The sequence below is a fragment of the Phoenix dactylifera genome, unplaced genomic scaffold (genome assembly GCF_009389715.1).
Source record: "Phoenix dactylifera cultivar Barhee BC4 unplaced genomic scaffold, palm_55x_up_171113_PBpolish2nd_filt_p 001531F, whole genome shotgun sequence".
NCBI lineage: Eukaryota > Viridiplantae > Streptophyta > Magnoliopsida > Arecales > Arecaceae > Phoenix > Phoenix dactylifera.
The window spans coordinates 58,360-73,720 of NW_024068840.1; the positions used below are offsets into that span (position 1 = coordinate 58,360).

The 15,361-nt window shown below is 37.8% G+C and overlaps 1 protein-coding gene across 2 annotated transcripts; it reads left to right on the forward strand.

The window, feature by feature from the left end:
* The first annotated feature begins 1,984 nt into the window (after positions 1 to 1,984).
* Positions 1,985 to 14,724, forward strand: LOC103711179 (WD-40 repeat-containing protein MSI4-like). 2 transcript variants are annotated; one of them, XR_604733.4, is made up of 16 exons: positions 1,985 to 2,243; positions 2,667 to 2,730; positions 5,410 to 5,496; positions 5,916 to 5,978; positions 6,480 to 6,545; positions 6,662 to 6,736; positions 6,921 to 6,996; positions 7,557 to 7,776; positions 7,940 to 8,021; positions 10,448 to 10,521; positions 10,788 to 10,899; positions 11,012 to 11,086; positions 12,032 to 12,111; positions 13,570 to 13,806; positions 14,016 to 14,115; positions 14,428 to 14,724. XR_604733.4 is itself a non-coding variant. In XM_008797230.4 (15 exons), exons 1-15 carry the CDS (start codon positions 2,116 to 2,118, stop codon positions 14,527 to 14,529), a joined length of 1,404 nt encoding a protein of 467 aa, XP_008795452.1. In that variant the 5' UTR covers positions 1,990 to 2,115; the 3' UTR covers positions 14,530 to 14,724. The 2 variants fall into 2 exon arrangements, 1 of the variants encoding a protein (XP_008795452.1); XM_008797230.4 differs by lacking the exon at positions 13,570 to 13,806 and having other exon boundaries at positions 1,990 to 2,243.
* The last annotated feature ends 637 nt before the right edge of the window (positions 14,725 to 15,361 follow it).

Below are 15,361 nucleotides of genomic sequence, written 5' to 3' on the forward strand. Positions count from 1 at the left end.
TTATTGAACAAGACGCATTTATAGTAAATAGGGATTTAACGAATATTATTTTGGCTCGAAAAATTGCATACTTTAGAATATAATCAGGGACATCTGCTGATGATGTTGAAGATTGACATGGAAAAAACTTATGATGGCTTAAGTTGGGAGGCAATTCTTCGCATACTTAGTACTTACTCGCATGGGCTTGCAATAGGCAAGTTAAGTTAATGTATGTATATTGCTTCCTCCACCAATTCGATTTTGATTAATGGGCAGCCTACTTACTGGTTCAAAGTTAAGCGCGGTATTAGACAAAATGATTCCTTATCACCTTACTTGTTTATTTTTCATGTTCTCTACTGACTCCGGAGATGCGTGCTAATAGAATTGTGGGGGTGACCATTATTGATCAGGGTAAGAAAATATGTCGTATATTGTGTGCTGATGATGTCTTGTATTTTATTTATGCATCTTTGGATGGTTGTGGGGCATGAACCATGTGTAACATAATTATTATTTTCTCACTAATGAGAAGGATAGTATTGATAAATCTTCTTTGTACGTACCAAATTGGTTATTAATGCCATACGTAATTTTTTGGCTTTCTTCTGCTTGAGTGCCTGACTCTATTCTAACTTGTGTTGGAGGTTGGGCCTGCAATTTTATTTGGGCCAAGTGGAATGATGCAAAAGATGACATGCTATGCTTGTGAAGCATATTGCGGCTAGGCCAGGCCAATGACATACCCGAGTTACATTTAAGCTCGTATCCAGTTGGAACTCTTTCGAAGCTAGCCCGAAGTCGGCCTGGCCTAATAGGCCTTGGGCCTGCTCAAGCCCAATTGTAGCCCTGATGGGTTCTTAGCCTTTTTATCCGATTTGCTTTCTCATCCATCTTTCGTATTCATTTAGTTTGGCATATCATTAAAAAAAAAAAAGATGGCTATTTTGTTGTTTATTTTATACTTTCACCATGTTCCTAAGCTTCGATTAAGAAATATCCAAATTTCAAGATCTCTCTCTTTGGAAGCGGGAGTCAGAACCTAGAAATCCAGATGACTTCCTTGAATCCTTCTAGATGGATTAAGAGATGTGGAGTGCTTGACATTGTGGATCTCGTTGTTGGGGTAGAGAACCACACTCGGTCGTGTCAGAGAACTTTGTTGCAAGGGACAAGACAATAACATTGTGGTGACCCATGGCATCTTCAAGGTTTTGGAGGAGAAGGGCCTTCTTGATGAGCTTGTGATCTTGATGCAATGAAGTTGAGGAGGGCGACAAGATCCAATTTGATCAGCTCAATCTTTTAGCCTAAATAGGCTAATTCGGGTCTGCCAAATTAGATTATGGGCCAGGATCATGCCTAAGCTTAGGTCAGGCTTAGGATTGAGATTTCAAAAAGATCTTCAACCCTAAACCTGGCCCCAAAACCTAGAGCAAGGCTTCGGTCTAATTTGAGCCCTACTAATCTTTGACCCTAGTTTGTATTTTAGGTACAAGGGAGAGAATTTTTTTTGGATGATCAGACCTTTGATATGGGACGTTACACAGTTTTACAACAACATCAACACTCGGAAGTTCAACACATCTATTGGGAGGGCAATGCTATGGTGGTGGAGAGACTAGCTAACCGTGTAAGGCAATATGGCCCGAACTTTTTTTCTTTTTTTGGCTACATCGGCGACTCACACCCAACTAGTATGAGTGTTGTCCATAAGGTCAGAAAGCAAAAGAGACTGTAAGGAAGACGGGGCAGAGACCGAGTCTTACCAAATAAAATCATCAGAATGATGAGCTGCATAGATTACCACCCAATCCGCTGTACTATTAGTTTTTCTATAAATATGAGTAGCTTGGTGGGAGACATCACCCCGGATCACAGGCTATTTTTGTCTAATTCGTTTTTGGTAATATAGAAAATCGTCTAGTGTTTGGACTCCTAGGACCGACAATGCGTTGGTGGTAAGCACTAAACCCACCCTGGCCCACCGACTCAGCGCTTGCCAATTTATTCGGCCGCGCGGCGCGGGTGCTTTCCCCGTCCGTCTATCACTTGCTGGCCAGCGACCGGAGCAGCGCCAGCCCGAGGGTTTCGTTTCCGCGGCGGTCGGGTAAAGGTAAAAGAGAGAGAAGGATGAGGGAGAGAGGCAAGGCGGTCCAGCCGTCGGTGGACGACCGGTACACCCAGTGGAAGTCCCTCGTCCCCGTCCTCTACGACTGGCTCGCCAACCACAACCTCGTCTGGCCCTCCCTCTCCTGCCGGTTCGTCTTTTGATCGTTATTTATATTTCTTTGTTTTCCCCCCAAAACTCTTATCGCGTTTCCTCCTCGCTTCTCGTCTCCTATTGCTGGTTCTTGGCTAGGGTTTCTGCGAGAGAGAACTCCGGAGGAGGGTTTCGCAATTCGCATTCTAGGGTTTTAGTCCTTCTCTTGCATTCGGGGTTTTTAGTGCATGTTCTGCATTCTAGGGTTGTAAGGCGTACTAGGCGATGTGAGGAACGAAGTTGCCTGTCTGTAGGGAAAGATTAGTAACGAAGAGGAGCCATCGTTTGATTTTTCTCAAGGTTTTGGAGTTTGATTCAACGAGGGAGAGGTTTTGGATGTTGTCGCTTTTGATTTTTGAAGTGTAAGCCTTCCCACGCCTTAATTCTTGATTTCCTGACATTTTTCTTTCTGGTGGAAAAGGTGGGGTCCGCAGCTCGAGCAGGCAACGTACAAGAATCGTCAACGGCTATATCTTTCTGAGCAGGTAAGTGGCCGTAGATTTGCTGCGACGGTAAAACTGTAGAATTTTCCTTGCCTTGTGCTCTGCAATGGTGTAGATCGCTCCCGTGATTCTTCTTGAGTGCTAGATGTATTTCCTTTTTTTTTCCTTTTTTTTTCTCTTTAAAGTGTTTCAATAGGCCTGCTTATGTGTGTTCTTTAACCGAATTTTTCATGGACTAAATTACAGTACATGTAGCACGAGGGTATGATCGGTTAAGCCCGATCATGTTGAAAATTAATGTGTATGCGATGCAGGAATAATTGATCATTTATCTGAAGTAGAATGGTGCTCTAACTAATTTACTGGCCATAACTGTTCAATTTTATACTAATTAGCTGAATCATCTAATTTTGTGTTAAAACAAAACTCTTTATTCAATTGCAAGTATTGCACTCAGCAGCTTCCATATTCAAATTTGTTTTTGTACTCGCCTTGTTACTCTATTGGTTACCAAGTTGTCAAGTGTAAATAACCATAAGCCGATACTGTAACTTACTAGGTTTATCAAACTCTTTGGGTTAAGTTCTGTTCAATCTTTCCTTCTCCATCTTGTCTATTTATAGTTGGTCCTTGATTGGTGCTAGCATTTGAAAATTGAATGGAATGGGGAATGGGGATCCCGACTTTGGCGCCATTTCACTTTTGGTATGGCAATAAAGGACGGAATCACATTTCCTTTGGAATCATGATCCCATCATCTGATGGAATGGTGATTCCGCTAAGACATGGAAGGACCGGTTATTTCATGAAAATGGGAGTGAATGATATTATCGGTAATGAACTAATTAGTAATATTTAAGGTATAAAATAGCAATAAAATATAAAATAAATTAAACAAAAAATAATGGATTACAAATTATGTCATAATAATCAAAGAAAAGTTCCCCAAAAAAGAATGCCCTCCAAAAAAGAAATATGGCGATCATTATTATAAAATTACTTCTATTACTTAGTTAATGGTATGCTTAAAAAATAATGTAAAATTGATTATTCTGATTTATAACTAGTTAAAATTGAATAGTGGAACTGATTTACTTTCCTTTTTTCCACATCGACTAATAAAAGGGTGCCACATGGGGTATATTAGCTTGGGCCGATCCTCCACTGAGCAGCTTAAGCATTTTGGGTTGACTGCATGATAGGTGGTATCGAATGTAGGCTTGATTTGCTCCATAGCCCTATTAGTCATGTCGACCCCCCACTAGGGGATGCTAGGGCCAAGCAGGATCTGGGAGATGGGCGGCCTCCCCCCTCGAGTAGGAGCCAATCCATGATGACAGTGTCATGATGTTAGATGGGGGGGATTGTCATAGTCCCATATCGATTAGTAAAAGGGGTGCAACATGGGTTTACTAGCCTGGGCCGGTCCTTCACCTAAATAGCTTTTGCGTTGTGAGTCCTTAAGATTCCTTGTCCTCCATTCCCACTCTATAGTGATTCCCATTCTGATTCTTTTCATTTCTAGAAACCAAATATAGCGTAAACTTTGGAAGTATATTTCTGGTATAATTTGTCTATCATCCTTACGACGACTATTTTCTTCACACATTAGTTTAAACACTAAAATTCTTATTTTCCTAGATATTTTACTTAGGTTTCTTCCTTGTCTTCCATTCCCACTCCATATCGATTCCCATTCCATTCATTTTTTAGAAACCAAATATAGCATACACTATGGAAGTATATTTCTGGTATAATTCGTCTATCATCCTTATGAGGATTAGGTGTATTTTTTTTTTCACACATTGGTTTAAATACTAAAATTCTTATTTCCTATGTATTTCACATAGATTTCTTCTTGGGTTGACTCCATGATAGGTGGTATCAAATCTAGGTCTGATTTGCATCATAGCCCTACAGTCAAGGATCCCTCGCTAGGGGATACCAAGGTCAAGTAGGACTTGGGCGATGGGTGGCCTTCCCTCTCGAGGAGGAGCCAATCCATGATGAGGGTGGCATGATGTTAGATGGGTGAGATTGTCATAGTCCCATATTGATTAATAAAAGGGGTACGATATAGGTTGATTAGCCTAGGCTGGTCCTTCACTCAAACGACTTTTGGGTTGTGAGTCAATAAGATTCGTTGTCTTCCATTCCCACTCCATATCGATTCCCATTCCGGTTCTTTTCATTTCTAGAAATCAAATATAGCGTAAGCTTTGGAAGTATATTTCTGGTATATTTATCATCCTTAAGAGGACTAGGCGCATTTTTTTTACACATTAGCTTAAATACTGAAATTCTTATTGTCCTAGATATTTCACTTAGGTTTCTTTTGTATTTCCCCCGATTGTACCGTATGCCGTTACTGCTGAAAAAGGGTGTCAGTTCACGAGACTCTAGCCACAACGGGGTCTGCGGAGGGTTAGATATACACAGCCTTACCCTCGCGTGCGGAGATTTTGTTTTTGTGTTTCACTTTTACTATTATTACATAATATCAAATGTGTTTTAGAGATGCAAATTATCATCTTGATTGATAATAAATGATTGTGTAAGATTTTTCTGAACAAGTGATAGCTTATTGCTCATTCATACTTTTATGCTTGTGTTTTGCTCATCGCTGCGCAAAAACATTGTTTCTGTTGAGCTAATATTTTTTAGTAACAATTTGTTAATGCAGATTTGTCCTCTGATCTCTTGTTTACATTTTTCCCCCAGACTGATGGCAGCGTTCCTAATACTCTTGTCATAGCAAATTGTGAAGTTGTCAAACCAAGGGTTGCGGCTGCAGAGCATATCTCCCAGGTTAAGTGGTCATGAACTGATGGTTCTAGTGCTTTTTTACATTGCTTGAATCAGTCAGTATGGTGCCTGAGTTATTCCATAGTTGATGAACATCTTTAAATAATCTTTACTAGAATAATTTCTTTTTTTGGCAATGCACTGGTATGTCTTTACTGCTCAAATCACATCCGACTAGACAGATTGAAGCTTTTTGGTTGCACAGAAATCTTGTAGAATTTATATGCTTTTGTTCTCTAGTTAATGAGAAAATAATTTCTCTCTCTAATTCTGAAGTTGTCATGATGATCATAAATTTCATTAGGCTTCTCCTCCTGTTTTTTTATGTTATACTAGGACTACTTGCAGGATAAAATGGACTTAAATTTTGCATTTGGAATTATTAGATTTTCTGTGATAATAAAGTGCTTTTCTGGTTGCAGTTTAACGAAGAAGCACGCTCTCCCTTTGTTAAAAAGTTCAAAACTATCATCCATCCTGGGGAGGTATGAAGTCATCATTTTAACGCAACTTGTATTTTGTTTCAGCCTTCATGTATCTCTTCAAAATTAGTGCATACTCAATATCATCTGAAGATTATTGGCGTGATTATTAATCAAACGATGATCATGATGTCAGAAAAAAATTTGATGATGTTAATTTGTCTAGGCTGGTGCCTAGGTCTTCCAAAGCATTTTCAAGTTATGATAGTGAATTTGCAAATTAGCCCTAACTGCTCCTTGGCCAGTCAATTCTAAGCAAAATGTTTCCATTGCTGAAAGTTTGCCTTCTCTTGTAAACCTTTAAGGGAGGCAGGTTAGCTTTTGATTAATAGAAGTTGTTGAGGGGTCATTATCTGTAACTCTACATATAACTTGGATCCAGATTCTTTGATGTGTTTTACTGAGGGATCTGATGAATTCTCTAAGCAAGATTCTATAGCGACGTCAATGACATTTATGAGTTCAAAACTTTTCATATGCTACCAATGTCTGAACATCATGCAGGTTAACAGAATCAGAGAGCTTCCTCAGAACGCCAAGATAGTGGCAACACATACTGACAGTCCTGATGTATGTCTTCGATTATCTTTCTGCTAGTTGTATATATCAAGTTTACACTCCATTTTTATTTTTAAAGATACAAAAGCTGAGTCTACTATTACTTGAAGTGTTAAAGTTTACTGCAGGTACTTATTTGGGATGTTGAGGCGCAGCCTAATCGTCATGCTGTTTTAGGAGCTGCTGACTCTCATCCGGATTTGGTCTGTTGTCAATCAGCTACTTGATGTGCTTTCTTAATGCTAAATTACAGCACCAGAGAAGAATAAAGTTTGCATGAAGATTTAACTAGGAAACATTAGATACTAAGATTTTGTGGTTGGAATATTTATCCTTTTTAACTATCAAAACATAACTGCAACTTGCTATCAAGTTTTTGCCATGCAGATATTGACTGGACATCAAGAAAATGCGGAATTTGCACTTGCCATGTGTCCTTCAGATCCTTTTGTACTCTCTGGAGGTCTGATTTTTTTTCTTTTTTTTAATGACATATGCCTACTTACTTCTTGCTGTAGCTCATCTCTCTTTGTAGGTATAAAGCCTTCTTGTATCTGTTGTTTTTGATAGTCATGGTAATTTGTCATGGGAAGTTAACCTTGTTGCACCAATCCTTCCATCCTATATTTAATCGTGGAGTGAAACTGTTGGCTTTTTGTGAAAGTATGCCATTGTCCTGCTTAGTTAACAATACTCCAGGATTGATGTATTGTTTATGTTTGCTTTACTAATACTGTATAACTGATCTTTGAACAAATTTTCCTTGGTGAAACAACATTATTACTTAATTGATGCATTGAATTCATTGACATGATCCCTTCTTTATGTGCATCATAATGACTTCCAATACTTTGACCTTGTATAGAATTTATTTTGCAGCCCAAGTTGGAAGCATCACTTAGTTGATATTGTTCAGATTCTTATGGTTAATGCATCGATTCTTTTGCATATTTTAGCATTGAACTGAAAATTTCCCAAAATTTTCTCTTGCATCTTACTGTAACCATGATCAACGAATTGCAGGGAAGGACAAATCGGTTGTTCTGTGGAGCATAAAAGATCATATCTCCACTTTAGCAGAGTCATCAGCTGCTAAATCTCCTGCAACACCTGCAAGCTCGAGTGGTAAGCAGCCTGCAAAAGCTGGTAATGAAAAAAGCTCAGACAGTCCTACAGTTGGGCCAAGAGGTGTGTATCAGGGGCATGAGGATACTGTTGAAGATGTGCAATTCTGTCCTTCCAGGTATGCTATTTGTTAAGATTTTATAACTGATACATATCATATAATGCTGTGATTTACAGGTTATTGTACTGTCAGATGCACCACAAGCATGGAATTTTGTGATTTGCTGTGGTGCTTGGATTTGTTCTTTCGATACTGACGTTTTTCCCCAACTGTGATGAAGTGCACAGGAATTTTGTAGTGTAGGTGATGATGCTTGCCTCATTCTTTGGGATGCCCGAGCTGGTACTAGCCCAGTCATCAAGGTAGTTTTCTTATTTTCCGTTAGTAATTATCTTGAAAGTTCACATGTTTATAGAGAAGCTTATTTTGTTTCTGATAGATTTGCAAATTTTAAAGTAAATACATTAATAATTTACACTGTTGTTGAAGCTTTGAGAGTTATATTGATCCATGTTGTTCGCTGGTTGATAGCAACTTATTTATTCGCTAATTCATCTATCGTAAATCCAACTTTTTAATTTGGGTTACTTATGTCAAAAGGAATCCTAATTGTTGGGTGCCGAGAATTTTGCTACCTTAACTATGGGGAAGGTCCGCGATTTCATTAATCTTTAGAGAGCATCTTGTTTGACATGAATCTTCAAAAATTCTGTATCATTATGCCATAGCTCATTCTTTGTCCATTCTCAATAATTTCCATCTTTAAGTTTGTAAGAGTTGTCAGTAGTGGCTCTAACTTCTAAGGCTGGCTGACTGGATGAACAAACTTTTTGTTGCCCATTTTGAGTGCATTGAATGAGGGTTGTTTATTACTTTTCTCAAATTTTGCCACCTTTATATAATTTTGATGTTCAAAAGTCTTTCATATGGTGAGCTATTTTACCCAGATTCTTTGATTAAGCCTAAGTGCCTGCTCCGGCACTTTAGCATGGAAATTAGTAAGACACTTGGACACGTCTATTTAGGAATAAATTTATAGATATCGAAAAGAAGCGAAGCTTACCCATGCATCCGTATCCAACACATGAACTCGAATCTGTGTAACATAGATGATGAGTTATAGCTGCAGGGTGCAGCCTCTTGAGTTAACAAAAGTTTGCTGGGACAAGGTGGTGTATAGGTGTTCAAATTCTGAGAAAGTGGACAGTTCAATATTTGATGAAAAGTAAGGGATGCTGTGGTGTTAGGCAAGCTTGTCTAGGATAAGGTAACTCAAGCCTAGTGCAACTTATTCTTTATGATGGCTCCCTTTGTTCGTGGATGAAACGAAAAACTAAAATTGGGCTTGTCTGACTCTGACTAAATGAACTAATGCAACCAGACCTTACTAATCATGCATATTTATTCAGCTTTTCACAGAAAAGCTCAAAAGCTCAGTTTAAGCTAGTGAAATGAATCTCAGCTTTGATGATTTTGGTTGCCAACTTCCCAGTTTTGAGGGTTTTGGTGGATGTGCATGGATGATGTGTCATTTGCATCTGTGCCCCTGTGCCCAAGGGCGCATGTGTTTTTTGGGGCACACACTTATGTTGTGTGCCCATGCCTTTAGGTATTTGTGTGTTTGTGTGTGGATGGATTTGTGTCTGAGACCACGCATGTTTATTTTTTCCCTTTTTGTTCTTTTGTGGAGTGGGGACGTAGATGCATTTGTGTCTGTGACAGTGCATGCATATTTTTCCTCTTTTTGTTCTTTTGTGTAGTGGGGATGTGCATAATCGGTGTGTGCTTGTGCTCGTCCTAGGCACTAGGACAGCTTACATAACTTCCATTTTATGTATGCCCTGTTACTATCGTATCCAACAATACCAGACTTGGCTTGAATTTTGATATCCTCCAGCATGAATGGGTATGAAGATGTCCAATTGGAATGGGGTATTGAGTGCTTAGGTTAAGCTTTGATTATTCCATGCAAGTATAACTACTATATGCCCTAATTGTTTTACAAGGTACATGAGTAGCTATATGATATATTATGGGGTTATTGAGTTCATAATGGATATATCCTGCAATAATGATGGTCTAACCTCTTTGTTGTGATAGGCTATCCTCTTTGTTGGGATGCATTCTACAACATAAATTAGATATCTAGTTTGAGAACTATTTGAGGCACTGGCATTTACAGATGTATTACCATGTTGCATTCTGAAACATTTTGTATTAGAGTCCTTTATATATCTGCACTATTTATATAGAGAGTTTCAATTATATCCTATAGGATTCTTCTTTTTGCCAAAAATGTCCGCACTTTATTCTAAAAACCTTCACTTCTGCTCTGGGAAAAATGAGAGGAAAAAAATCGCGTGAGAATTCTCTTACTCCATTTTCTCATGCATCTTCTTTTCCTCTCTATATGTGTGCTATCTTTTCAACTTTCTTAACTTTCCTTTTTTTTCATGTTCTTTCAACTAACCCCTTTTCTTTGATCCAAAGTCCTTACTTTCCTCTCTCTGTCTCTCTACCTATCTATATATTTGTTATTCACCAAACCTTTTTGTTAAGTATGTTTACTCTTTCGTTGATCACATTCCCTCCAAATCTTATAATCCACCAATTACTCTGCTTTTGTATATTTTAGTTAAATAAGTCTTCCATGATCCTGTCTTGTAGTTTTGTAGAAATCATGCTCAATTTATTTTCCAGTTTATCCATACATATATTGCTTTCCTTGACATACTTTTCTGGGCTTTGATGCTTCAGCTTATATGTCAAGCTCATCTTTTTGGGACAGGTTGAAAAGGCTCACAATGCTGATCTTCACTGCGTCGATTGGAATCCACATGATGAAAATCTTATTTTAACTGGGTATGTGTTTGGATGCATCCTTTTTTTTTTTTCTGTTTAAATAAAACTCATTCCAGTGTCATTTAGACTCTGTTAATGGGCACGCATGCTCATGATAATGCATCATGTTGGAGTTCACCACACCTTTTTCTTTTTAAAAACACACTAATGCTATTATTAAATAGGCTTTGATATTTTGTGCAAAGTTCTTAGCAAAGTTTGGCCAATCCTTATCATTTCTGTGATGTTAATTTGCTATTATTGTTATTGCAATTGCATTTGCTCAGATCTGCCGATAATTCTGTTCGTATGTTTGATCGCCGGAACCTAACTTCTGGAGGAGTTGGAACACCAGTATATAAGTTTGAAGGCCACAAAGCTGCTGTTCTTTGTGTGCAGGCATGTTTTTATCCACTTCTATAAATACTTCTTTTATATGTTTACTGCAATATAATTTGCATTGAGTGTTATCTTGTTACTCATTTGTCATGTCTTTTTATTGTTGTTTCAGTGGTCTCCCGACAGGGCATCAGTTTTTGGAAGTGCCGCAGAGGATGGCTTCCTCAATGTTTGGGATCATGAGAAGGTATTGAGTTCATGTTAATCACAAATTAAGGCGGTCTCATGTTTCTAATTTTTTACCAAGTTTCTGGCTCAGATATTCTGTGCTTATTCACTTTTCTTTATAAGATAGTACCATTGTTATCTAGCCGTGACGAGAAAAGTGTGATGACAATAATTCATGCGCCCTTCCATTCCATTCCCTCAAATGTAAATTTGAATAATTTCTCTTTTGAAACATCAAGTTCAACACTGTGAGCGGGTGAAGCTTTGGATTGTCCGCTGATGGGAGTGAGATTGGTTTGGATCCCCATGGAGATGGGTGTAATATACTACATTTCCTGAGTGCTCCAAATTTTGGGGTTTCTTATGTGCCAGACACTTGGACACTTGGAATACTGCATAAAATTTTGTATCACTAATGCATATTCATGCAGACATCTAAGATATAGATGTGTTGCCATGCCAGATTTTGTAAAAGATTCCCATGTCAGTTTCTTCTAAACACTTGGACACTTGACAACCATGTCATGTGTCCAAGTAACAGTGCACATACCATAAAGTGTTGCGACTTGGATAGCTTGAATCTATTTAAAATGTCACTTAAAGGGGCTTAGGGGCATTATTTATCATTCCTTATTTGCCTTTCTCCTATTCTAGATGGGCATCTAGTATAATATTATGATCGCATATTATTATTATATGCCTTCACCCTTTTGCTGTACCTTTTTTCCTTCCATTTCTAAAATATGTGCTGTTTCCAGCTTACCATTCTAAATAATATGTGCGTGTGTATTTCAGTAGGTATTGAAGAGAGAGCTTAGGAGTAATTCAGTATATGAATGTATGCTGACCGCTGACCTGGAGAATAGTGTTTGAGTGGGGTCAAATATGGTGTATTGGAAATATCCATATTCTATTGCTATTAAAATGCATCACTAGTGCAGTCTCATTAGCTCTTATATTTTAGGTTGGCAAGAAGAAGGAACGTGCTGGAACAAGGATGCCCAATTCGCCTCCTGGATTATTCTTTCAACATGCAGGGCATAGGTATGTGTTGTCAATTTTGTATGGCATGAATTTATGAAGCTTGTGTCTGGCAGTTGAGAACTGTATGCATTCGAACTCTGAAGCCAACCTGTTCTGTTACATATGCTTGTCACTGTGAGCAACTTGCTAAATATAAGTTCCCATATATGGTTGAGTTTCCTAGACAAAAGGTAAATTGCTAGAAGTAAGATAAGGTATTTGATTGGTATGTGATCAGAACTCTAGGATTGGTGCATCAGTGAGCACCTCTCTCTCTCTCTCTCTACGTATTTGCATGCATGCATGCATGATGTGTCTACAAAAAAAACCTCATGTTAATCATTATTTACATCTATTATTTATTGAAGGCTTCTTTGTGTCTAAAGGGAAAAAGAAGTAGAATCACTGAGAGGGCTTAGATGCTGAACTGCATGAAGGGTCCTTATAAATCAAGGAACTGCAATCCAGTGAATTTTGTGGGTTTTATCATTTCAAAATCAAAAGATTGAAGAATAAAAATGTTCTTTTTTAAAAGTGCTTAATGCATATATGAGAAATCATCAGAAATTCTGACATGCTTTTGAGGCAATTTAAATTGTAGAGTATAATGAGTGTGTGCACATATTGATGTCCTTTTGTATATTTGCTGTAATAAATTTTGTGCAAAGCCCACAGAAACATGCACTGTTACAAATTCATCCATAGGTACATATATTTGTCTGTCTATATGCATGCATCTGTTCATTGAAATAAGAGTCGCAAGATGTTTATTTATCATAATGGTTATCCATACTAGCGTATTTGACCCTTCTTTTTAAAGTTGCCAGTTTGGTTTGTCTTCTCTTTTTCCCTCTTGGAAATGGTTTATTTAGCCTGCTTTTTGAAATAGTGCTAAAGTTATAGCGGGAATTGTATAAGCTCTCCTCCCTCCTCTCTCTCAAAAGCCGCAGTTTTGTTTACCTTTGTTCTTTGCTTTCTTTTGCAATGGTTTACTAGTTAGCTTGCCTTTTGGACTAATGCTCAATTATGGTGTAAGCAGGATGAGAACTTTTTTTTCTTCTCAAATCTTTGATGTACTTTTTTGTGTACCACATTCCTTGACTTTAAACAAATATATCACATTCCTAGACATTGTTTTTTTTTTTTTTTGCCCATAGTTCTACAAGCAAACAATCTTGCTTTTGTGCTTTAGTTCCTCACCTCCTCATGGTTCTTCCACGATTTTCATCACCATAATCTTGCCATCACAATACCTACCACATCACCATTCTCATTGCCATCTTATTGCCTTGGCTATTGCCAACTAGTACCATTCCCTCCATTATCCAGTCATCAGCAGCTATTATTGCTAAGTAGAATGTTCAATTAGTTAACACTTGTTAAATTTGGTTTTGTTTAGGGATGTGGCATAATGATCATTTAAAATAAACCTTATGAACTGCTCAGGGATTTCTGAGTATTTCTTGTTTTTGATGCTAGAGCTGAAGCAATATGGAGCTGATAATATCGAAAACTAGGGATATGTAACGAGGTGGTAAAATTCTACTTCCATGAATTCTCAAAAAGGAATACAAAGTTTGGCTTTGAATTCTAGACTTGGACTATAATATGGAGGCTTTGAAGGAGGGGAAACCATTTAACCTCTACTCAGTATAGTGGATAACATAAGATGGTTCAGTCTGATCATGTTTTACAAAAGTCCGTGCTTGCCCCGAGGTAAATGGTGAATAGGGTGCTTAAAAGTTTTCTTATAGGGCACGAAAGAGCATCCAAAGACTTAAAAAGGTTTCTGTTGGAATTTATGAAGAAATGTTACGAGAGCTCCTTATGATGCTAGATATTCCTACGAGTGAACATAAAAAATGAACTTATAATTTGGTTCATTAAGAGCTGCATATTATTGTGTTTGCTTTTTGTGTATGCAGAGATAAAGTCGTAGATTTCCACTGGAATGCCTGTGACCCGTGGACCATTGTTAGTGTCTCGGATGATGGTGAGAGTACTGGTGGTGGTGGTACATTACAGGTAATTTATTTTGATTTTCTTTTTCCCTCCTTCCAGATAACCTAATCTTGAAATTAATTTGCCTCTGATTGGTGATACGTTTTCTTAACTAATAAAGTAAATGATTCATCTGTAAAGATGTAATCAAGTTAAGGTTTCATGCTATAGACATTGAATTATAATGAAATTAAAGATCCTGGTTGAGGATCTAGTCCTTGACCCTCAATTTCATTCAAAACTGCAGAATTTTAATGTGATAAAGTATTTTTATTTAGAATATCTTTCTCTCGTTTGTTGTGGCAATAGTCTCATGGTATGTCTTGGTCAATGCAGATATGGCGCATGAGTGACTTGTTATACAGGCCCGAAGAGGAGGTTCTGGCTGAGATGGAAAATTTCAAATCCCACATTTTGCAATGCACACCGGCGTCTTAAATCTTCGAAGTTATAAACGCTATGACATGCCTGACTCTTACTTACATTTGTGAGAGCGCTAGTTTCTTTTTGGACATTAATTATCTTTGTTGTGGAAATTTTCGAAAATGATTGGGATCGTTAGCGAGTGAATTTGCCACATCTGTAACTTAAATACGAATTTTATGGTAGCTCAAATTGCTGGATTTATCTCTCTCTCTGGTTGGTTGCAGGAATGCATTTTTTATCCTATCCAGTGCCCATTGTGACATGCCTTGAGTCCTTTACGTTCCCGGACGTTAGTGCTCCCTTTTGTGAACTCAGAACATCAGCTCTAGGACAATAAAGTAGAGCCAAGGGGAAGTCTTCCCACCAAAACAAAACGTATTACATTCTTACCTGATTAACCAAGTTTCTTTTACGTTGCCATAATTTATACGTGGGACTAACTCTACGTGTTCTGTTATGGCAGCTCTCACGCAATTAAGTAGAGTCTGTTGGAAGTCTCCTTCCTTTAATAGTTTGTAATGTTGAGAGGAGTTTTTAGTCCCACATTGCTTGTGTAGAGTTTTTTTAGATAGCTTAATAAGCATTCATATCCTACACATGCTAAAGTAACTTTTTGATAGGAAGTTGTGGAGGGAAAGCCAATATTATATTATCAAAGATTGGCACTTGGCACTTAGAAGCTAATGCTTATTATAGGAGGATAAGTATGGATATTGTTTTTAATGAAGTTTGTTTGTTCGGTTTAAACATGGGAGCCATGTACTAAGGCTCAAAGAAACTTCACCTATATGAACATAGAAGTGGTGCCGCTTCTAACAAAAAATTGGATCTTAATTTTTTGTAC

Excerpts from the sequence above, each read along its gene's own strand:
- LOC103711179 (XM_008797230.4), top strand. The coding sequence starts at position 2,116 with ATGAGGGAGAGAGGCAAGGCGGTCCAGCCGTCGGTGGACGACCGGTAC. Across the intron at positions 10,522-10,787 it reads GAAAATCTTATTTTAACTGG|ATCTGCCGATAATTCTGTTC; the intron begins GTATGTGTTTGG and ends GCATTTGCTCAG. Across the intron at positions 12,112-14,015 it reads TTTCAACATGCAGGGCATAG|AGATAAAGTCGTAGATTTCC; the intron begins GTATGTGTTGTC and ends TTGTGTATGCAG.